The sequence below is a fragment of the Rhipicephalus microplus genome, chromosome X, assembly GCF_043290135.1.
Source record: "Rhipicephalus microplus isolate Deutch F79 chromosome X, USDA_Rmic, whole genome shotgun sequence".
NCBI classification, from domain to species: Eukaryota; Metazoa; Arthropoda; class Arachnida; order Ixodida; family Ixodidae; genus Rhipicephalus; species Rhipicephalus microplus.
Genome location: NC_134710.1, coordinates 215687361 through 215712435, shown reverse-complemented (window position 1 = coordinate 215712435; position 25075 = coordinate 215687361). Strand labels below are relative to the sequence as shown.

General features: G+C 45.4%; 1 protein-coding gene and 1 long non-coding RNA gene across 3 annotated transcripts in view; one reads left to right on the top strand and one right to left on the bottom strand.

Moving 5' to 3' along the window:
- Positions 1-22642, top strand: part of LOC142775968 (uncharacterized) — a 34200-nt gene extending 11558 nt beyond the window's left edge. Inside the window, exon 3 of the long non-coding RNA XR_012887195.1 lies at positions 21550-22642. This is a non-coding gene — a long non-coding RNA (uncharacterized LOC142775968). The remainder of the gene's footprint in view (positions 1-21549) is intronic.
- LOC119187392 (importin-4) overlaps positions 1-25075 on the bottom strand; it is a 227334-nt gene that overhangs the window by 145117 nt on the left and 57142 nt on the right. Inside the window, exons 9-10 of one of the 2 annotated variants that reach the window (XM_037435539.2) lie at positions 22795-22896; positions 17113-17196 (exon numbers count right to left, since the gene is read on the bottom strand). In XM_037435539.2, coding sequence (XP_037291436.2) covers positions 17113-17196; positions 22795-22896 — 186 coding nt within the window. The remainder of the gene's footprint in view (positions 1-17112; positions 17197-22794; positions 22897-25075) is intronic. The other variant, XM_075878604.1, reaches the window with a different exon arrangement.

The following is a 25075-nucleotide window of genomic DNA, read 5'->3' as shown; positions in this document are numbered from 1 at the left end:
AGAGCATGTGGCGCAGCGTTGCTCTGTGCCCGCATGCTTTACATAGATCGGTAATGTGTAAGTGCGGGTAGCAGTGGCGTAAGACGACCGGGCTGGGGTAAGAGTGGGTTTGTAGTAAGCGATAGCTTACGGCATCGTGTCTGTTTAATTTGTCATGCGGTGGCGGGAACTTTCGCCTTTCCAGTCTGTAGTGTTGCGTAATATCTCGGAACGTGATGAGACGATCACCCCACGACCATTGTGGTCTGTGTTGTCGCTGCGTGTCTGTCAAAGTGTCTCGATTCGGCAGATCAGAAGCCCCGTTCACGGGAGCGGAGGCGGCGGCCACGGAATGTGCCGCGGCTCGGCGAGTGAGACCTCGAGCCGCGGCGTGGGCCGCCTCGTTGCCCGGAAGCGGGACATCGGTGTGTGCCGGGGTCCAAAGGAGGAAGAATGTTAAATTTTGTTGTGGCGATCGCGACGCTGAGTCACCATCACCGCACATCTTAAGGATGCGGGCCGCTTCCCGCGAGACGCGGCCGCGCGCGAAGCCGCGGATTGCTGCCTGCGAGTCGCTGATTACGATTGTAGCGTTCGGCACCGTGGCGATTGCTAGGGCTATCGCGGCTTCTTCGGCCGCCTCCGTATGGCCCGTGGTCACCGTGGCGCTCGCGAGAAATTAAATTTTTCCTTGGAGCCAAAGGAAATTGAGTAAGCAATCGCCTTGGTCGATACTGTTCTGGTCGTAACTGGCCTATTACTGTGAAACTTTTATTTTTTAAAACCAAACAAGCCATCTTGTCAAACAGCCGTAAGTTCGAAAACACTCCCTACAGGGTGGGCAAAGATTTTTTTTTTAAAAAGTGCAGAACACGCGGCAAGACCTTGTCACTTTTGAAAGATCAAAGGCAGCTCCTTTCTCTCTTCACAACAAAACATTATTGATTGGATCAAAGCGCTATATTTTCTATGAAGCATCCCGATCAATTAAAGAATTATAGCTATTTCACGGACATTGCCATCCGTCCCGAGATGCAAGGCCTGCTCCCCGAAAGTCTTTTTCAATCTGTTATTTTTACTAATATTACAAGCTTCCTTTGCAAATGTGAACAGGTAGTTGATGTCGTATCTGAAAGTAATTTACTTATTCTGACATAAACGTGGCTTACTAATGAAATTCCTGACAGTGAAGTTATGCATGAACTGCCAAACTTTGATATTTTTTGCAAGGACAGACAGAGTGCTCGAGGCGGTGCTGTTCTTACCACCATAAAAAAACAGCTTATAAGTGCTCCGCTGTTCACGTGACCACGAACCTGGAATTTGAATGGCTCATATGTCGAGCTACTCCACAACTACTATTTGTCGCTGTCTGCTAACATCCTGCCAACAGTAATGGGAACTTCCCTGGTGAGCTCAATAATATCTTGGCCTTCCTAACAACAACAACAACAACGAAAAAAACCCAAACGCGTGTTTCTTGCTTTTTAGTGACTTCAACTACCCACACATCGACTGGATTGATTATTCTAGCTCAAGCATCGGTAATGCAGGAGTTGAGTATTTCCTAGACTTTTGCCTTAATTTCAACTTATCACAGATGGTAAAGGAGCCCACGCGTGTAAGTGATGATACTGCAAAGAAACTTGACTTGATACTAACTACCCATCCAGACAGCATGTCATCCATGAGTTATTGAAATGAAATAAGCGACCACAAAGTAATTCATGCGGTTTTCTCTTTTTTGCCCATGAAACATTATACACACTGGAAAACTTATATGAGAAAAATAATTATTCCGCAATTATTAGTGAATTAGACGCATTCTACCGATCATTTGAATCGGGCTTCGAAAGTCGCTCCGTGAATGAAAACTGGTGGCTCTCCTAAAGCAAACTGTCTAATCTTGTAGCACAGTATACACCAACCATCACACTCCAGCCTCATTGCAATCGGCCACGGTTCACAAGTGCACTAAAAAAAACTTGAGAACAAAAAGAAATTCCTGCCAAGCCCCAACTGCGGGAATAAATAGTATTATGATGCTAAACACACCTACTTGGTCGATATCCGACAACAGTAACATTCCTTTTTTTTTTCATTCAGACCTGCCCCGTATGCCCCACCCCCCCATTAATAACATTAAAAAATTCGGGCCAGCAATCAACTCTAAATCAGCGTCTGGTATCAGAATTTCAAAGGACTATGAAATTTTATCTGACATACAGTGTACGAACTTGTTTAATTCTGATTTTGCGTCTGTTCTCACAACTGAACCACTCATGCCTCTCCCTCCATGTGATGCCTCCTATGTATGGTATTAATTTTTCACCGGCCGGAACATCCACACTCATTGACAATCAAAGAGATCCTTATCCACCACTTAAGACGAAATCACCTCAAGGCTATTAAAAAACACCAAGTGCGTATCTGCCATGTACCTAACTTTGTTGATCTCACAATGATTATCACTAGGCTCCCTTCCAGATGACTGGAAAAAAAGCAAGGTCATTCCAGTCATCAAATCGGGTAACCGTGAGTCTCCATTAAACTATCGCCCCATATCCATCACTAGCATTCCTTGCAAAATCATGGAACACTTCATATTTTCACACGCTATAAATTCATGAAACACTTCATATTTACACACGCTATAAATTTTCTTGACAGCAATAACTTTTTCCATCCGTCACAGCACGGTCTCCGTAAGAATCTATCATTCGACACGCAACAAGCCTCATTTCTGCACGATTTCCACTCAGACCTTGATAGTGACATTGTAACTGACGTCATTTTTCTTGAATTTGCAAAGGCATTTGATAAAGTAGTGCACAATAGATTAATATTAAAACTTTCTCAGATAAACATGCACCCTAGCATCCTCACAGGAATAAATAAGTTTCTTCATAGCCAATCACAATCTGTCATTATTAACAATATTGCTTCTAAATTTCTACCAGTAACATCAGGCATCCCCCAGGGTTCAGTTTTAGGTCCCTTCTTATATTTATTATACATAAAAAATCTACCATGGCATGTATCCTTTAACATTCAAATGTATGCTGATGATTGTGTCATATATCGATCTATCATAACAACCACATCTCATTGCAGAATGACCTAAATAACATTAAGAAGTGGTGTGATGAGTGATTCATGGCCTTACATCTTCATAAATGTAAATCCATGTCAATTTTCATCACATCCTTTCTTTCACAATTGACAACACCCCCATTGACTATGTTGCCTCATTCAAGTATTTGGGCATTACTATCATGCATAATCTCAACTGGTCCTCTCATGCGACTAACATCACATCCTCTTCAAACAAAACTTTCGGATTTCTCAAACGTAAGCTTCGCAGTGCTCCTCAACACGTCAAATTACTTGCTTGTAAAACATTGCTTAGGCCTCGAATATGCATCGCCTATTAGGAATCCTCATCAGATCTATCTGAGTGATCCCAAAGAATTCGTTCAAAATCGTGCAGTAAGGTCATTTTCGTGCAGTAAGGTCAAAATGGCCTGCACACAGGCCATTTTTTTAACGTTGCTCGTCCAAGTGCACGTACTGTCACTTGCTCGTCATAATTTTTTCCACCGCACAGCCAAATACTGGAATGTCCTTCCCCAACACATCACTTCCATCACTACCTCACCTGCCTTCATTGAAGAAATGACAAGATTTATTCGTCGACAAACCTTGTAATTTTTGTTTATATAACCACCCCTTATGTAATACCTCTCTGGAGTCTCTAAGGTAAATAAATGAAATGAAATGCAGCAGATTTAGGACTGCTAGTCTCAAGGAAGTAGAAACCATGATGCAGGGACCTTTGAGCAGAAGACCGTCACAGACTGTGATCGCGTTAGCTACCACCGTATACTTCATCAAATGTAGAGGCAGCTTCTTGTGAGGCCAACCTCGTTGGGCTACATTAATAAGAGATGTGCACTCGCCATCCATACTTTGGACTCTCTCCATGTCATCCAGATTCAATGGCAAAGTTGAGGATGCGTTGTTAGCGTCTGTTGCAAACAATTCCACCATGTCGAGAGAAGAAACCTTCGGTGGTATCCTCAAGAGAGCATGGGTTGTTGCCAGTAGATTTCCTGGGATGTACTGCATGATGAACTGGTAGTGCATCAGCTTGAGGTGCAGTCTTTAAAACACGGGAAGGGAGCATATGCAGTTCCATTTTGCTGAACAGAGTGACGAGTGGTTGATTATCCGTTTCCACAGTAAAATGTATGCCACGTATGAACTCATTGAACCTACGCATTACTCATGTAGCCACTAGAGCTTCCTTCTCTGTCTGACTGTGCCTCTGTTCCATGGCAGTCATCTTCAGAAGGTTGCGTTTGTAGTAAGACTGCTCTTAGTCTAAAAGAACTGGCATCCGCCGAAATCGACGTTGGATAGGACAGATGATATTAGGCCATGCACCTATCTGATACCAGCAGTTGTTTGAGCTTGCTGAAGGCAGTTCAGGGTACCATGCCCACGCCGTTTTCTTGCTCAGAAGAACACGCAGGGGTGCCGTAATCTCCAAGATGTTAGGAAAGAACCTAGCGAGATGGCTCACCATTCCAAGAAGTTGGGGAAGTTGGGCGATGTCCTCAGGCGCCATAGGCATATCAGCCGGGGGGGGCTGATTTCCTCAGGCGCCATAGGCGTATCAACCGCCACTAAGAAGAGGTAGGGGGGCTGAGCCCCCCAACTTCCGACAGTGGTCAATGTTGGCTGCACGATGGAGAAACAAACAACTAAGGCGATGTTTTCTTTGGCCACAGTAATCACACAGTTAATATGTTATGAGGGAATCAATATATTATGAGAAAATGTTACATATATAATGAAGGAATGATGACAACAAAACGGAACAGCAAGCATCATCGCAGAGTAAGGCACCACGAGATCGGCGCTCGAGCTCCTCCATCTTTCTCGTCCGGTCGCTATCTCCAATCTCCCACCTGCCCGTTTGGTTCGCCCAATAAACCTCTTTACAATTAGTGGAGGTGCGGGGTAACCACATCGCCTACAACCTGGAACTCCGATCCCGCACCCTGCTGTCGACCATGCAAGTTGACGCTGCCCAACAAACAATACCTCTCGCGGCCGCTGCTTGCCCCGGCCCGGTTCATCAGCGAGACCCCCCGATCTTTGCCGGCACCGAAGACCAGGACGTCGAGGACTGGCTGTCGTCATACGAGAAAGTCAGTGGACCCAACAGGTGGGATGACGCTGCTAAGTTAGGCACTGTCAATTTTTATGACACCGACGTGGCCAAGCTGTGATAAACGAACCACGAAACCGAGTTCGCGAATTGGTCCGCCTTCAAGAAGGCAATATGTGCCGTTTTTGGTCGTCCTGCTTTACGGAAGCTACGCGCCGAACAACGTCTGCGCACACGGGCACAGGAGCCAGGTGAAACTTTCACATCATATAGAGAAGATGTGATCGATCTCTGCCGGCGCGTCGATGCTTCCAGGAGCGAGAGTGCGAAGATACAGCACATTATGAAGGGCGTCGACGATGACGTTTTCCAGATGCTTCTCGCGAAGTCTCCTAGCACTGTGGCAGAAGTAGTGACTTTGTGCCAAAGCTATGATGAATTGCGGAGGCAACGAGCTCAGACGCGACGCTCATTCCAGACAATCCAACCAGTGACCACACTGGACGCTATGACTGACCAGACAAACCTTCTCGCACAAATGAAAGACCTCGTGCGAGAGGAAGTGGCTCGGAAGCTTTCTCTGCTGCCTTTTACTCAACGCCAGGAGCTCTCGCACCAACAGCCACTGCGACACCCACCACCATTGGCTCCCATGCTCCGACATGTGGTCCCGGAGCAGATTTCCGAGGCTATGCCGGTGCCCTTGCAGCAGCCCCCCGTCACCGCGCCTCTTACTTACGCTGAGGCACTAAAGCGGCAGCAGCGACACCACCCCCCGCCGTTCCAGGGACTGCCGTATACCTCAGCCCCAACTCAGCCGTCCACCGCCTGGGTTCCTCCCATTGCCACCACAGCCTCGACTCCTCATCGCCAATACTTGGAGAACGCGCGATAACCGGCCCATCTGTTTTGCGTGCGGCGGCCCTGGCCATATCGCCCGTTACTGCCGTCGTCGCGTGCCGGGATACACAGACGCCCGGACACAGAACAGCTTCATGAACCTTTCTCCATCCCGTCTGGAAAATTCTGACCCTCAGTCAAGCTCGTCTTCACGGGAATGTCTGCATACTATGTCTGGTTGCTCACCTTCACCCCGTCGTCGCTCCCTGTCACCCATGCGTCGTCGGCCAGCTCCTGAACACGAGGGAAACTAACCGCTGCAGTTCAGGAGGCAAGAACTGCGCTGTCGAAATGCTCAAGTCCTCGGACATTGCCGTCGAGTATTGTCGAAGTTTTTGTAGAAGGTACTCGAGCATATGCTCGAGTGGATACTGGTGCTGCCGTTTCCGTGATAGACGCTAAACTTTGCCGCAAGCTCCGAAAAGTGACGACGCCTCTTAATATAATATCCTTGCAAACAGCGAATGGGGACCCGGTTCAGCCTGTAGCCGCCTGTACTGTCCGACTGATGATCGCGAAGGACCACTACACTGTTGAGTTTATTGTCCTTTCGTCATGCTCACACGACATCATACTTGGATGGGATTTTTTATCGCGTAACCATGCCGTTATTGATTGTGCAGATCGGAGCTTGAACTTTTCCCGTTTTACGACCAACCAACCAGCCGCATTCAGCCCGCCGTACACAAACTCGTCGTCAAAGAAGGCACTGAAATTCCTCCGACAGCAGCTGTGTTGCTCCCCGTGTTCTGTGACGGCATTAGGAACGAAGCTGCATTCTTTGAGCCATCAAGCCTCTTCCTTAGTCGAAGATCACTTCTTCTGCCTTATTCAACCCTCTATATTTCTGAAGGAAACAGTGCTCTTTGCCTCATCAATCCCCTTCCGTATCCCGTTGAACTGTTTCAAGGTGAATCTCTTAGACACGTGCATGCCATTGATAAAGAACAAATTTTTACCATGTCGCCAGATTGTTCCAGTGACTACGACGCCATCAGTGCCCTCAACCCTTCCAATATACCACCTTGCGAGCTTTTCGATTCATCGATTGCCGACGGACTATCGCCATCTGAACGCTCTGAGCTCCTTCAGCTGCTCTACCAGTTTCGTGAATCCTTTGACGTTGCTCAACCTACCCTTGGCCGAACTCCCAGTTTTTTCCACTGCATCGACACAGGTTCCAACGCGCCAGTACGACAGCAACCATACCGTGTTTCCACCACAAAACGTCAGGTTATCACCGAACACGTTGACGATATGCTCAAGCGCGACGTTATCCGACCTTCCCAAAGTCCATGGGCATCACCTGTCATTCTTGTTAAGAAGAAGGATGGTACAATTCGCTTCTGCGTTGATTACAGGCGCTTAAATAAGATCACTCGCAAAGACGTATACCCTTTGCCCAGGATTGATGACGCCCTTGATTGCTTACAAGGTGCCGAGTTTTTTTCGTCGTTAGATTTGCGTTCAGGGTATTGGCAGGTGCCCTTAGCAGATGGTGATCGTCCAAAAACAGCATTCGTGACACCGGACGGGCTATATGAGTTCAATGTCACGCCCTTCAGCCTCTGCAATGCGCCGGTCACATTCGAGCGCATGATGGACTCGGTTCTGCGGGGTTTGAAATGGAACATATGCCTCTGCTACCTCGACGATATCGTCGTCTTTGCACCCGATTTCGCAACACACCTTGTACGCCTGAAACGTGTCCTCACGTGTCTGAAGAATGCGCAGCTCCAACTGAATCTCAAGAAATGCCACTTCGCTGCTCGGACGCTCACCATTCTCGGTCACGTTGTATCAAAGGATGGTGTTCTTCCCGACCCGGCTAAACTACGCGCTGTTGCTGAATTCCCCAAACAAACGACTGTAAAACAGTTACGCAGCTTCGTAGGATTGTGCTCCTACTTTCGTCGGTTTGTGCGCAACTTTCCCTCCATAATTGCCCCTTTGACCCAACTTTTAAGCAGTGCCGACGACATCTCATCATGGTCTTCCGAATGTGATCACGCATTTACCACTCTTCGCCGTCTCCTGACATCACCGCCTATATTGCGCCACTATGATCCCACGGCTGCAACTGAAATCCATACAGATGCCAGCGGTGTCGGTCTCGGTGCAGTTCTCGCTCAACGCAAGCCTGGATCCCCTGAATATGTCGTCACCTACGCCAGCAGAACGCTCAACAAGGCTGAGCTAAACTACAGTGTTACCGAAAAAGAGTGCTTAGCCATACTTTGGGCAATTGTGAAATTTCGCCCATACTTATATGGCCGCACCTTTGCTGTAGTTACACACCATCATGCCTTATGTTGGTTGTCGTCGCTGAAGGATCCATCAGGTCGCCTTGCTCGTTGGGCTCTGCGACTTCAAGAGTATGACATCCGCGTCGTGTACCGTTACGGCCGCCAACATGCCGATGCTGATGCGCTCTCGCCATCACCACTGTCGACTGAGGCTGCCTCTATTTCTTCTATGGAACACGTGCTCTCCGCTCTTGACATCGACACAATGACCTCTGCACAGCGCGACGATCCATGGATAACTTCGCTTCTGGACGTCTTATCTGGGGTACTGACACTTCCCATCACTTGAGAAATGCGACGCCAGGCTTCGCACTTCACCATTCGAGGTGGCCTCTTGTACCGGCGCAATTACTCACCAGATTGATTGATACGTGGGGTTTAACGTCCCAAAACCACTATATGATTATGAGAGACGCCGTAGTGGAGGGCTCCGGAAATTTAGACCACCTGGGGTTCTTTAACGTGCACCCAAATCTGAGCACACGGGCCTACAACATTTCCGCCTCCATCGGAAATGCAGCCGCCGCAGCCGGGATTCGAACCCGCGCCCTGCGGGTCAGCAGCCGAGTGCCTTAGCCACTAGACCACCGCGGCGGGGCGCAATTACTCACCAGACGGCAGGAAGTGGCTGCTCGTTATTCCCCGAAAGCTGCGCTCTACAATCTGTGCATCATTTCACTCCGACCCGCAATGCGCTCACGCCGGTGTCTTCAAGACCTACGAGCGTTTAAGGAAGCGGTACTACTGGCGTGGGATGTTTACTTTTGTTCGACAGTTTATTCGCGGCTGCCACGAGTGTCAGCGACGAAAACAGCCACCGAATGCAGGAGCAGCTCCACTACAGCCGCTTGCGTGCCCTGACCGCCCATTCGATCGCGTCGGAATCGACCTTTATGGACCACTGCCATTGACCACAGCAGGTAACCGGTGGGCTATCGTTGCTGTAGATCACCTGGCACGGTACGCCGAAACCACTGCTCTTCCTACGGCGACCGCTCACGACGTCGCATCTTTCATCCTCCATCGGTTTGTGTTGCGTCACGGCCCTCCTCGCGAGCTCCCCAGTGACCGGGGCCGTGTATTTCTATCCGACGTAATCCAAGCACTTCTCCGTCAGTGCCATATTGTACACCGGATGAGTACTGCTTACCACCCTCAGACGAATGGCCTGACTGAGAGGTTTAATCGGACCCTGGGTGACATGCTCGCGACGCATGTGGCATCTGACCAAACGAACTGGGACCTGGTTCTTCCGTTTGCGACCTACGCGTACAACACCGCTACCCAAGTCACCACCGGCTTTTCTCCATTCTACCTTCTATACGGACGTCAACCATCGCACACAATTGACACTTTGCTGCCATACGCACCAGATGTATCTGAATGCACGACCGTGTCTGAAGCCGCCCGTCACGCCGAAGAATGCCGCCAACTAGTGAAGCAGTTTACTACGGCTGACCAGCAACGCCAGAAAAAGGCCCGGGATGACGACCACCCTCCTGCCGCCAAGTTCGCCCCTGGAACCCTTGTATGGCTGTATGTACCACCCTGTGCACCTGGTTTGTCTACCAAGCTACTTTCAAATTACCATGGCCCATACCGCGTGGTAGAGCGCACATCGCCCGTCAATTACGCCATTGAACCGCTTACGCCACCCGGTGACCGTCGTCGGCGTGGACACGATATTGTTCACGTGGACCGCTTGAAGCCATACTATGACCCGCTCGTTCCCACTTGTTAGATCGCCAGGATGGCTTGATCTTTCTCGACGGGGGCAATTATAATGAAGGAATGATGACAACAAAAGGGAACAGCAAGCATCATCGCAGAGTAAGGCACCACGAGATCGGCGCTCGAGTTCCTCCATCTTTCTCGTCCGGTCGCTATCTCCAATCTCCCACCTGCCCGTTTGGTTCGCCCAATAAACCTCTTTACACATATAATAAAATATTTCCAACAATTTCGCTCTTTGCAGTGCGGACCGCTGTACAATGCTTTCGCGCCTTGTGCTGTACCATTGCAGAGCAGGCTAGCCCTGAACAGAGCCCTTATAAGATTACATCACTGGCTCATGCTTTTATTCTGCTGTGCCTGGCTGGATGATGCAGCTACAGATGGGAATGAGCAAAGTTTTTATGAACTAATGAAACCACTTGCTGCTTGACAAAAATAATTTTCTTCCATAGAAAAGGAACAGCATCACCGCTCCTCTGTCGAAGCTGCTGTGAGCCTATGAGTGTGATGAATTCTTTTCAATGTTTGGTTTTGTTGTAATGAAAAAGGAAAAAAAAAATGTTTGCGCTTAAGGGGGGACATGGGTCTTTAGAATTTTTTTTCTATTTTTGGCTCAATCTTGACGAAACCTCACCATCTTGGACAGTTTTTCATGCTGATTTCAAATATGTAATTGTTTCTGAAATAGCTTTAGTGGATAAAAAGATATTAACATCTGTAATTTAATTAATTATGCTGTGGGCTTTTTGGCAACTTAATCAAGCCAGATGCAAAAAATAAATGCATAGCCCCAATGCTGAGGGCTTTCTGTATGGGGTGATGCTATTTTTATTAATTTTTAGGCATTATATAGATAAGAAAACAGACCAGCACTTACAATGGATATTCTGTTCAATTTTCGCTCATTACTATCCATAATTGTAATTAACAGTATGCTTCTAGAGTAATCAAAATAGCATCACCCCATAGGTAATGTTATTACAAATAAAATGATACCAAGTTTGTCATTCTCAATCAACAGTAACATATAAGAAAAACCCCTAAGGTTTAGTGTGGTGCACAAAAACATCGAACTGAGAAAAACGCATTTAAAGTTTCTAATAACTGTAACTTTTGCTAAAGTGAAGCTAGAGCAATAAAAATGGCACCGTTGTATAGCTCTACATTATGTGAGTATGGCTGTACCAAATGTGTCAATGCACCTTCCCAAAATATTTGCCACAGCTCATTTAAAAACTGTGTACTGGCCGTTGAATCAGTATAAGAAACCCAGTCTACAACTTTGTGGCTGTTCTAGTGCACTGAAAACCAAAGGAAGACACATGTTATATATAAAAACATCGCCCTTTTATACATAAAACACTATTTCAAGTAAAACACACATTTTTGTCCCAGACATCCTTACAATTCTACAGCATGCCAGGGCTGTATGCAGTGTCTCTTGCAGGCCTATGTCGCTTTGCAAGTGTTGCCTTTGTTGAACTGCTCTGCAGGTGCTCCCTCCGCGATTTGTGAAGCCTGGTTTTATCCTTTTCAAGGCTACGACGCATGAAGAGATTTCCTGCACTGTAGCCTAGCTTCTCAGCTATTGCTTCATTGCTCTTCGTGGCCCCCTGATTAAAGCGGCTGATGGCTTCAGCCACTGCTCTTTCTACGCTGCGCAGTGAGGCATGGGTGGTCTTGGGGACTTGTTGCCAAATTGTAGCGTGTAAGCTCTCACTAGGATTCTGGGTCTGGAAGCTCTCCCTAGGATTCTGGAATGTGCTGCCTCCGCAATAACAGGCATTTCCGACAGCCCGTTGTCGTCAGAATGCGCTGCCTCGGCCATCTCCGGCGTTCTCGGCGGCGCGCAGGCCGCTCCCTTCTGCCGCGCATTCCACGCTCGCTTTCATTTCCTGCCGAAAGCTTGACGAGTGTTCTTCTTCAGGCGAGCTTCCCAAGCCATGCCGGCGAAGTGCAGAAAGACGTATACGTCGGCGACGTCGGTACACGAGCGGGTAGCAGACGAGATAACACGCACGAGAGCAGGCGCCGACGGAGCAAAACCAAAAAAAAAAAAAAAAAAGAGCGAGCAACCATGGCCGCGCTGCCGCGCCAGCCAATGGTAAGCGCGAGACGGGGGGGCTCGCCGGCGCGCGCGCGCTCTAGCCAATCAGCGGTTCGGCAGACGGCTTCGCAAAACGGGGGAGGGCAGTCATTGTGTTGGAGCTACGCTATTTTGAGAGCCCGCAAAACGCCCACAAAGGAACCAACTTCAAAACAAGCCCAAGATGGCGCCGATCCGCCGGCTGCTTCGCTGGCGGCGCGCGCGGGAAGTTCGAACAAATTTTCTGTTTTGCGGGTTGTTTTGCGACTCCCGTGATGGTTTGAAAAAAGATTTTAACCTATTTTTTTATCGAATTTAGCATTAATAATTTGAGGAGAGGTGCTTATAGGTTCAAAGATTCGAAAAATGCGTTTTTCTCAAAATCGATTTTTTGGCCATTTTTTCCTTTTCTAAGACCCGCGTCCCCCCTTAAGTCTCCGATCACCCAAATCAGTGATCAGTTTTGCTTATCATACTTTGTAATGGTGGCAGCAGCTTTCAAAGTGGCGACGAATAAAACAGTGGAATCGAGCAGTGGGAAGCTTAGCTTATAATCTTTCCCTAAAACTTCATCCCACGAATGAGGCAGATAGTTAAAGTCTGTGGTATTTTGCACTATATAGGCTTAAAGAAGCGCACACGTGCAGTGCTGCTTATTCATCTCTCTTTCTGGGCAAGGATGAACTAATTGTATTTATGCAGAGAGTTATGAGGTGATGCATAAAAAATCGCTGCCATATCCACAAAGTGATGTGATGTAAGAGGCACTTGCTCGGAGATAATCGCGCAACCCACGAATCTTCCGTGTACATCTTCCACCATCATATATAGACATGACATTAGTATATATCCCAGCACTGTCCGTTTGCATGTTTCTATGCATACCCTACAGTTTGTAGTAAAAAAATGTGTATTGCATGCAATTTTTTCATACAGTCATAACCATATCGAACAAGTACCTATGTTTATTGATAGTGGCACGATATATGCCATATCTATGACGATAATAGTGAAGCACGTGTTGGGAGCCCTCACCGTACTCATCTATTTAGAAAGAGCCTTTTTGCCTGTACCCTGTATTCCCCGACGAAGGCAAGCTCTCAACTTTGAAAGATATAAACATTTTTGCATGTTCGTATGTCGTTTCTCCCCCCCGCTTATATATATATATATGTATATATAATCCGGGAACGAATTAGGTAAGCTTGTATCCCATTTGTCAAGTCAAGTACTCTGTCAGGCGCTTCAAGAATCTTGACAGTCTTTAGTTTATCTCAATGACATCGCGCCTGATGCCATCTGCCGAGACGACAACACCTAGGAAAGGCACATTGGACACCCAAAGCGGCACTTTTTTTTGTTTAAAGTCATACCCGCTTTAGAGAGACACGAGAGGACTTGCTCCAAGCAGGCGTCGTGCTCTTTCTTGTCGCGACCGCGAACAAGGATGTCGTCCATCATATTTGCGGCACTTTCTTGATCCTCGAGAATCTTTGCCATCTGTTTCTGAAAAATATTTCGGGGCCGATGTGATACCAAACGGCAGGCAACAAAAACGGTATCGTCCAAAAGGTGTTACAAAAGTTGTCAACTCTTGAGAGTCTGGAGCAAGCTTGACCTGGTGAAACCCAGCTGTGGCATCAGACTTAGAAAAAACTTTTGTGTCGCCTACCAGACCAAGAACTTGCTCAACGGTTGGCAATATGTGGCATTCCCAAAGCACAATCTCATTCAGACGAGTCAGGTCAATACAAAGTCAATAACCACCTCAAGCTTTATGAACTACTACGAGTCCCGCACACCAAGGTGTTGGCTTATCTATCTGACGAATGACTCCTTCAGCCTCCATTCTGTCCAGTTCCCGTTGAACAACTCGATGCAACGGGATAGGGACACGTCTCAGTGCACAAAGTGAAAATGGTACGACATCAAGTTTGAGTCTGCTTTGGTACTCATTTTTCAGTGTGCCAAGGCCCTTGAACAGTTCCGCATAATGTTTCAGTTGGGGAGTGTGATCGAGTGTGGGGAACTGAAAACGGGTGGAGTGTGTGGAACGTGAAACGGGGCAAGCAGAATTCGAAGTGCGCGCCATGAATCAAGTTCGAAGTCGGCAAGGAAGAAGAAGCTGGCCCGAATGGTAATGAACAACAAGAAATGACTGAAGCGCCAATTCGACGCAGACGCAGCATGGTTCATAGCACGCGCGAGAGAGGAAAAAAGAGTCGCAGCGGTAGCGGAAGGAAGACGAGCCACGCATCAGGACGGTCGGGTTTCAGACCCGAGCCACGGCTGCTACCTCCATCGTCCGGTGACCAGAGGGGCTCCAGGACTACCTGGCTGCGCTGACGTTCCCATGGCCGTGGACAGGTCTGAGCTCTCGATCTTCGGGTTCAAGCTCAGGCGAGGCTGTCCGGCCGCGACTTTACCTCGAGGCCAGTGCGAGAAATGCAGCATCAGCTGGTGCAGTGTCCACCGGCAGTCTAGGAAGGCTGCTTCTCCTGCAGTTCGTGTGGCTGTTCGACGCCGACACCAACTGGGGCGACAACATTAGCCCCGTGCTTCATGCCCAGGCTCCTGTGCAATGACGTGGGTGAGATGCCGCTCCTTTAACGTTCCACGACGCACTCTGTGTATAGGAACTGCGTGCTTGGGACCTTTTGTTTAGGGACTAGTGTGCAGCTTCTGTATTTCTTGGTGACTGTATGCGAGAGGTGGGACTACTTATATTTTGGGTTAAGTGGTCTCAAGCTGTTGCCATTAAACATTGTCAAACGAACCCGTCCTTCGGGAAGTGTCCTGAGGTCGCTCCTCGGACTTTCCAAAACGAACTTGCACGTTGTGCGAAACAAAAACAAAAACCACAACGTTACAGGGAGTCACTAGGCCTCCTTGGAATCTAATGACTTCAAGTGCCTGCAGCAAGGGGAATCCCTTTACATCGGCCGGGAGGTGGCCTCAAAATGACTCTAGCCCCAACATGCTCAGTCGCTGAAAAAATGCACCAGGTCGTGGATTCCACAGAAGCTGGATTTACTCAAGCATGAGGGGCTCATTCATGAACCCCTTTTCGTTCACTCTCACGATAACATCCCGGGGAAAGTATAAGGGGGCAGCTTTTTTACATCAGCTGTGCATGCGAGCATCACTGTAAATCACGAATGCTTGTTACCCATTTTCAAGAGCTTCACTAGCTTAAATCCTTTAGCGGTCACAGTCTGGTTCGAGGGCATATCAAACCAGATTAAAGTCAAGTCAGCGTTGCCCATGTGTCCCATCATGAAGCAATGCTGTTGACGAAGCCCTTTGACAAAGCGCTGATACTCGATCAGCTTGTTATCGAAATCTTCAGGCAGTTTTTAGCACACAGAAGTACGCTGCTTCAGCGCAAAGCCTTTCCACTTCATAAACTGACGCACCCACGATGGCGAGCCCTTAAATTGCACCTTGAATTGGCGTCCCTCATATTCATATGGTGGTTTTGGGACGTTAAACCTCACAGATCGATTGAATTGTGTCCTTGTGAACCCAGCTTTACGCGTTATCTCGATAGCTTTCACACGGATGCACTCCGCTGTCTCGGGTAGCGACCTTGCATGCAGCCCCCAGACGAATTCGTACTAGTAGCATTTCCAGTTTGAGGTGCTCTGCAGGCTGTCCATGAAATGAACTTTTTTTTTTCCTTTTGGTTGCTGCAAGATTTGATGCTCTGCTTTTGGCTCCTCCAATATCAGACGCTTTTCTCTGATGAACGAAATTCCTGTTCCATTGCCAGGTTACCATGCACTTCAGCATACACAATAATTTTTTTTCATATAGCCTAATGTAAACTGCTGTCGATTACTACTCATTTCTGAAAGAAATAGAAAAAGAAAACAGCAGACTAAGATAACCAAAGCTAAATGGTATCACTAGTACACTGTAGGCCTAGTCTAGCTTTGTCCAACGGCGCCGCTGCTGATGCTCACACGGTGGCAATGGAGGCTTTCGACTTCAGCTGCTCATTGTTGCGAGACTTCAACATTTTTTTTTGCCAATGACTGGTACATAAGACAAGGATACTGTCTTGAGCAACATCACTGTATTTAAGTGACTATGACGCAGCGGTGGCCTGAAAAAATGCCTCTTCTTGCTCAAAAAGCGCACTGAGTCATAGCCACTCCTGCAGACGGTCACAAAACACCGAGGCCTATTCGCTCACAAGGCACGTGACATTATCCCGGCACATAGATAACCAACAGGAGCAAAAAAAGGCCATGCTTCGGTGCCTCTGCCCAACGTTACTAGATTTAGTAACGTTGCCTCTGCCAGCGTTACTCGCATCTCTCGCCCGGCTTGCCCTCAGGCCGACAGCGCTGCGCACGCCACTCTGTGGGCCCTGCCGAAAGGGGTCAGGCACTAAGGCGAACTTTGACGGTGAACTTTGACAACTGAAAGTATTTAGTGACACTGGGTTAGGCGGGGTAGGTAGTGCCATCTCGCGGGGCCCAGCTTAATCAAGCAAGCAGAACCATGGGCTTTGAGATTGCACAAAATTGTTTAATGGCCATTGCTGCTACTGTGGCTCCTGCTACTTCCGTTCTGCTGCTACTGGTTTTCGTGGCCGCATAGTAAAGGTGGGCAACTTTGGGCACAAAAAGTGACGTCTAAAAGACCGCTTTCTAGCATTTGATTTGAATTGCACTAACGGGATGCGCACCATTAAAACGTGATTTTATTTCAAGATAAGCACTTCCTTGGCACAAAAGTAGCACTACAAGGTTTTTGGACCAATATTTCGACAATCAACGTCAACTTAATATTCGCCTTAAATGTCCCTTTAAGTGTGCAACGCCTAAACTACTGCTGCAAGTCAGAAAAGAACATTCTCAATTTATCTTTTTAAAGTTGAACTATTGAGGGTACACTAATAAAAAATATGCGAGAAAAAAAACCTTTTTCTTGACATTGACCATCCAGCCGAGAACAGACATGGCACAGACACGGAGCATGTCTCCCTTCCTAGAATCACCAGCTATCTGAAAAGACAATCAGTACTATGAAGCCACTTTCATTTTGTTCAACAGAAATCTAGGCAAATGAAACAAGGATGAGGACATCGTGCTATTCTGTATGATACCTTATGCAGCTCACTACATGACACAAAATACATAGACTCCAGTGACTTCTCCCGTTATGAACTCACTTATTGCAACAGCAGTTACTTAGTTCAATGCCTCTAATACACAAAATTCTTACAATCATATTGAAAGTACTCCAGCCAGATGTGACAATAACATCATGCCAACAATGGCATGACGATGATAGCACAGCGTACAAAAAGCAAACAGTAAACTGGCTTTCAAGACTTGACTGTTCTAGTAAAAAGAAAGCAAAATAAACTGTTTAACAACACACATTTAGTACTCCTGTCATTTAGTACTGCATTATTTCTAAGAACAAGAGCAAAAAACTACACCACTGTCATTCCTCAGTATGACTTTATATCAATAAGTTTAACAAGTTTTTTTGCTTTTGATCCTGCAAATGTTAGAAAGCTGAAGTAGATGTGACACCTAAACTGGTTTATAAATAAATACCATTGCACATAACAAAACACAAGTTGAAACAGTATAATAAAATGCTTTGTATGTCTTTATAACTGGCACAAGGAGAGGAGATGAGCGAGGGCTTATTTTGCCCCATCAAAAGCATGTAACCCTGCCATTACGACACCAATTTCAAAAATTCTCATGACTGCGTGTTCATTATATACCTGTGTGCAACTGCCACACCACAACTAGACAACTAAATTTCGACCTCTGGATGATTTAGGGGCTTTTTGAAGTGGCACCAAGGAGGAAAATGATTTTTCTTTTATCAAGAAATTATTTTTTCATACAATGTGGGGATAGTGCGGCTGTGCTAGCACAGGACTGTGTTGGTGGGCAAAACATGAAACGCCTTTGCCCTGGAGTGGGCCCAGTCAGGCTGATGCTATCTTTCTCACAAGTAATCATTGATTGACCTCACTATCAGAGTTATTGTCAGACAAATCGATTGCCTCAAAAATTTTTCAAATCCATCAGAAACAAGTGAAGCTACAGAGATTTGTTGCATGCTTTAAATACTTTCTCCCTTTTGTACCGACGAGCGTGCTTGATGCTAACAAGGTGTAATAATATGAGGAAAAGAAGCTACGTCACGGGTGCGCCATAACCTTGATCCCAATGAAACCCAATTGCCCTCTTGAGGAGCGATCGTTGAGCGCAGTAGTGGCGCAATTATGTAAATATTGCAGACATTAAAGCACAGCACATAGTAGCACCACTTGTAAGGAAGCATATCTGATCCAAACACCACTCTTGGTTTATGCCAGCTATCGCCCATTAGCAAGAACCTGTAGTTAGATGAGAGATCTGCTGCGTGACAGTCATACAAAGATGCAAGTACAGATCTGTATGAAGAGACCACCACACTTCAGAAAGTAAAAACTACGCATGCGTTCCCTTTAGAACTCTCTTTGCCGCGCATGATTGTAAGAACTCTCTTTGCCGCGCATGATTGCAAGATTCGGCTGAGCTGCTCACAGCTCTTTCTGCTTTACGCTGTATTAAAAAATTTGTACAAACTTTCCAAAGCAAAAATTCAAAAATTCAGAACCTGTCCCAGGTCTTTCAAGGACTCAAAGCGGCATGCAAAGATGGAATTTTCCCCTCTAAAATTCTGAGAAATGACTCACCTTATTGGACTTATAATAAATAAATGGATATCACAATTATAACAATACATCTGGTCTTATTAGCTTCTGAAGATCACAGCACACAATTAAAGCTTACAAAAGTTGTCGCGATTTTCTCAGAATAGGCTTGAAGTTCCCCAAATACAGTAGAACCTCATTAATTCAAACTTGATTATTCCGAAATCCCACTTAATTCAAAGTGTTTCCGCAGTCCTGTATTTTGCTATGCAAGTTTCAGTGAATAATTTGAAGCCGCGGCCGACACCAGTCCGGTTAATTCGCAAACTTAGTGTGCCATGTGCCAGTTCCAGATCCCGATTACGCTGCAAATTTGCGGAAACGACGGCCCTTAATAGCCACAAGGCAATGAAACATGAAGATACTAATGAGTGGCAGCTGAAGTGCCCCAGCCTCGCTACTTCCAGCGCAAAAAAAGTGGGGGGGGGGAAAAAAAGAACTGCCTCGTGATCAACCAAAGCATACACCTGCGAAAAACAAAACATGCTTCACTGCAATGCAGCGGTGACACGCGAGCAGCATATCTTATGTTTCTCGCAACGTCGAAGTGTCATGGTTTGCTCATTCTTTCTGGAATAGTGAAAAAATTAACAAAGAATAGCTTGGCGGAATCGGCGATGTATGTGAACCTCCGATTGCCGGTTACACTTTCACACTGCAGGCGGAGTTCTTGCCAGCAACACCTACTTTGAAAACTAAGGTCAAAAGTTTCAAAGATAATTTTTTTCCAGCCAAAACACATTGTGAGTTTCGCCATACTGGCCGTTATTAAATTCCTAATTATACCAGAGAGAATATGCGAATGGTCGCATCACAACGGGCTGGCGCAGCGAGGAGCAGGTGATATACTGCCCGCGTGTCACTGCTGTGTTGCAGTGAAAATGTCTTGCTTTCCGCAGGCGCACATTTCAATTTATCAAGACCGCTTTTTTTTTTTTTTTTTTTTTTTTGGTGGCAGCAGCGAGGCTTACCATTGCCCCGTGTTTGCAACAAAATTAGAAACAGGTATCATGAAAAACATAACCCTTCGAGCCGCAAGCTAGCCGGCACAGCAAATGACAATCTACGATTACTTTAAATAGTTTTAAGTTTTTTGCATCCCACTTTTTATATGTTCTGTTCATTTGAAAACCCGCTTAATTCGAAGATTTTTTGCAGCCTCAGTGACTTCGAATTAACGAGGTCTTACTGTACATTCAAAACGTCCAGTGTAGTGTTATTTCACTTGTATAAAGGTAAATAAATGTATCCCTCAATTATGTTAACAATGACTAGCCTGGATTACATTGCAAGTCCTAAACAGTACAAAAAAATGTTTGCAACACACAATGAACTCTTACTACAGTGGTTGAAATTTCTCAACTACAAGCTTTGTGAAGCCCACAAAATATATTCAAAACATTCAGCGTAATGTTCTTTCACTTATACAAAGATAAATAAATGTATACAAGGTACGCACTTGACATCACCTGTGAGGGGTGCTACCGGCGAGGTCACCATTTTGCAGGACAAAAAACATGCAGCACATGCTTGGGCATTTTTCTTTAATGTGGTTTGGAAGAGAAATGTAGGCAGCTATCAGGAGAGCGCGAAGCATTTCGCTAGAGAAGGTGGGCACCTATGCAAGCACAAATTTTGCTTTTCCCACAAGTCTGTGGCTGTCTCAGATACAGGGGCGACATAGCGAGAAGAAAGTTTGACTGCTGCCAAGTGAGAAGTTTGGTCAGTTCAGTTAGCGCTCCTTTTCAGTGTGTGCTGGACCTTATTTTTTTGTAACACAAATCATTCTGCTTTGACTGGGCATTTGAGCAGTTACTTGGCGTAGGTGAAATGGTCTGTGTAAGCGAGAGGTCATTTTCATGTCACCACTATATGGAAATGGCGTTAGATGCAGATTTTGTTTTTGTGCAGTTTCTAACATGATCACTACTGCTATTCATAATAACCTGTCACCTCGAAGCCAGTGGAACATCATATAGTAGCCTGAAATAATTTTTCCTTCACCTTATTTAAGCCACACCAAATGTGCAGCTGCTTTCCCGGCGCATGTATAGGCCTTGAAAGTGAGTGGCACGGTGCGGTAGAATCGGCCGTGGCCACCTGTGGAATTTCACTGCCTCCGTGCAATTGGGACCTTCCAGCCCACAATCTCAGACGCCATGCTCCACGCGCCGCAGTTTTCAAGAAATAAACTAAAACTCGGACAGTTGTTCATTCACTTTCATCCTGTGCATACCTGCTCAATATTTTTGACTGATTGATTGATTGATACGCGGGGTTTTACGTCCCAAAACCACCATATCATTATGAGAGACGCCGTAGTGGAGGGCTCCGGAAATTTCGACGACCTGGGGTTCTTTAACGTGCACCCAAATCTGAGCACATGGGCTCAGAGCATACTTTTTCGAGCATACTTCTTTGTGTCTAAGCAGCAAGCTGCAAGTGTCAAGCTGTGGCAGTTGTTCATTAGTTCCTGTCCTTGTGTGTGTTCTTTTCGTGTGCTCTTTGTACTTAAGTGGCAAGCTGCATGCATTGAGTTGTGTGTCAATCTTTGTGAGACATCCTATTTTCTTGCTATCGCATTCATGGCTTCACCCACACCCCAAAACTGACTTTTCTTTTTCATGTGAAGTTCTGCAAAATGGAACCATGTGTGCCCGCACCAAATTACTGCTTCTGAAGTGGGAGCTGACAAGCCGATCTACCACATTTAGGAGGCCGCAATGTCGATGTGAGAGTGCGCTGCTTAGGAAATTCAAGGACTTTAATAGACTGAAAAAAATTCCAGGACTTTCAAGGGCCTTGAAAATGCATTTTTCAAATCCAAGGGTTTTCAAGGATTTGAAGGACCTGCATGCATGCTGTACACATTCTTGTCACCAAGCACAGGGGGTGATTCGAGCCCTTTCAAATTTCAGTCGGACATTCCAGAAAACAATCACCGGTCTTTCATTTTTGATTGTTTTAGATGAACAAGTGGTTTCTTCAGGGCTTACGCAACTGATGAAGCACAGTTAGCCACTTCTATTAATTCACAGCTATTTCCTTTCATCTATAAATCAGCCAGCAACCTGTATTACTGTCTTGAAGTGGCAGACATCTGTGGTGTTAACAGCGAATTGTTGAATAACGCTCTTTTCTATTCCAAATCAGTTCTGTGGAAACCCGCAAGGTGGCGGATGGGTTATAAAAGGAAAAATAGACAACTGCCTAGTTTGTAGCCCAGAGAAACAAGGATATCCATGCAGATTTTCCAGAACAAATGCTTCTTCTTTGACGCAAGATTGAACCTGGTCCAGGCATCAAATGCCTCACTCAAGTCTCTCTTTTATAAATAACCCTTTGGCCTCATCACAGGTTTCCACAGGACTAATTTAAAATATCCAGTGTCCACGCGCTTCGAATTGTCAATAAAGACGACCTCATGCTGCCAAATACTGGCATTCTGCTCAGCTCCATTGGTAGAATGATCGCCTTGACAAGGTATTACTACTAGGTTCATCCCCAGGCCAGGACAAATTTTTAATAACTAAACATCTTTCTCTCTGAAAAATCCGCATTGATTTCCTTGTGGCTTCGTGCCATAAACTATGTGGTTGTCAACTTTCCCTTTCATAGTGCCCTGTTCTATTAAGACAAGATAACACACTACACTAATATACCACAGAGGCAAGCACAGGCTTTCTGCCCATACAATTTTAATGTGAGGTTTTCATGCACCTGGGTTGAGCCATTGAAAGCAAGGCATTGGCATTTCGAACTGTCCCCATCACAGAGAAGTGGCAAGTTAGCAAGGGTGCAATACTAAATTACATAGTAAAAACAAGAATAAAGACATGCATAATTTTACAAATCACCCTTTCAAAGATGGACATACCTCTAAGCACAGCTTGATCAGAGGCCTCATATGAGGCACAAGGACGGCAACGTCAAAGTAAATGAGTCCATCAAAAAGCTCCAACGCTTCTACAGCTTTGTCCTGGTCCCATAGAGCAAAAAAGATTTGAGTAAAATAATGATCACATTTTCACCCATGTTTAACCATTTAATGCTTGAATTATGAAACTGCCAAACAAAATAAAAGTTGTTTTTATTTGTCATCTTTAAATAGCAACCTTCAAATGATTCTGCAGTTAAATGATCTGAAATGCAACTTTAATGCATACTTTTATGTACGTCACGAATTCACCATATGCTACAGAAGTGAGAACCCTGCAACCAAAAAACGTACTTCAGAACTACATCACATTTTGTGTGCCACTTTTTGGTTGCCTACACACCAAATGAGCAAAACTATTGAAGATAAAACTTATGTCACCCAGACTAGAAAGATTGAAGAAGTGAGAGCTGTTGCATGCGCTTCACATCCTCTGCCATCAGCGACAAAACAATTGGTTCTAGCATAAAGTACCTTAAACGAGACGGTGCTATATTTTTAATGCTGGAAGCTGCATTCCCCCCGAGTACTTGACAGCCGGCATTAAAAATGGCATGCATTACTTGCTTGCTCGAAGTTTTTTGGTATGTTGCAAACTCACGACATTCGGCAGTTATGGGTTAAACAAAAGTACAAAGATAATGTTTTTGCTTTCAGCTTATTAAAAAAAAGTGCACTTTTTCTAAAAATTTCAGATGCAAGAACTGTTACAACACTCACTATGGCAGATGGTGCTGCTAAACTGAATTAGTTGATGATAGAAAAGTGAACCATTTTATGTGCAGAATGGCAGTGAATGTGCCAAAAAAATGTACCCATGAAGAACTCTAGATACAAAGGCAATATAGACTAGAAAATCTGTACACTGCATTCATAGTTATCAGTATTGTAACTCATGGTGTATTTAGTTCTTTGCAGAAGAGTGAGTTTATAACTCATGGTGTATTTACCTAGTTCTTTACAGAAGAGTGAGTTTATGAGACGTGGAGAGACACATCCTAGCGTGCCAAGGTATAACACTCAATTAGACGATTGAAAATAAATGTGTGATACAAATGAACAAAATCTGTAACAACTTAACGTGCTTTTGGGCATCAAAAGCACAGTGGTTTGTGCGACTTTGCTGTTGAGCCATGTATTTCTGTGACTGATAAAAAAAAAATGGTTCTTGATTTACCTATGTAATAATTAGCCTTTACGCAGGAGAATCAATGCGACATCATGCTACATGAGTTATCATTTTAACCCCTTCACTGCGAATTTCCAGATAACTTGGGCAGTGACACACGCACAAGCCCAGCCTCTTCTGTGTACACTCGTTTTGTCTTTTTAAATCTCTCCCTGTTACTCGTGACACAACTCTCATAAAAAAAAATAATGCGCACATGTCCCATCATCTATGGAGAAAACATAAATATAACAAGTAGTGCACTTTTCAACAACACATGAAACGTATGATCTCACATCAGTGCCAACTCGGGTCACTTTGCCAGCATCTCAGCAGGGCAGCCATGGTGAGTTAGCAGGCCACGTACGCATGCTATTTGAAAAACTAAGAAATTCAGCAGTTATTGATGAATATAGACTCTGAATAAAATGGATAATCACTCAATCAGCCACCCTGAGTAAGTGGCTAACCATGATTTTCATAGTCAGTCCATTGCTTTCAGTAGTCCTATAATAATTAATTAATTTGTACTGCTTTTTATCTGATGAGATAATTCACAATAAAAGTGCTTACATGTCCTGAAGCACCTCCTACCACATTGGCAGCACAGAAATGCCACATAACATTAAAAAAAAAAAACGTGGCAAAGAGTGTAGAGCAGCGCCCAAATAACCCGGCGCTGTTAAACATTAAAAAAAAAAACATAAAATTGATATAACAAGCAGAGCCAACGTGCAATGAAGACTTGTCTTGCACAGTGCATTGCCCCTTTAAGAATCGTGTTGCCTGACAATTCCCCTGCTGCAAGGGTTGCCCCATGTTTATATAACACCACAGACATCAGGAAAAAGAATAAAAATATAAATATAGCGGAAACGTATCTACAAATTTTCTATGTTATATGAGAGCAACTGCAACACCACATATATTTTACTTAACTGCCATTACAGTCAATTGAACAGAAAGTGACAGGGTGTCCATTGTTGCTCTATTAACATTATGCACTGAGAATAATTAAAAACCTTTTAACCTTCCATGCATAATAACATACGT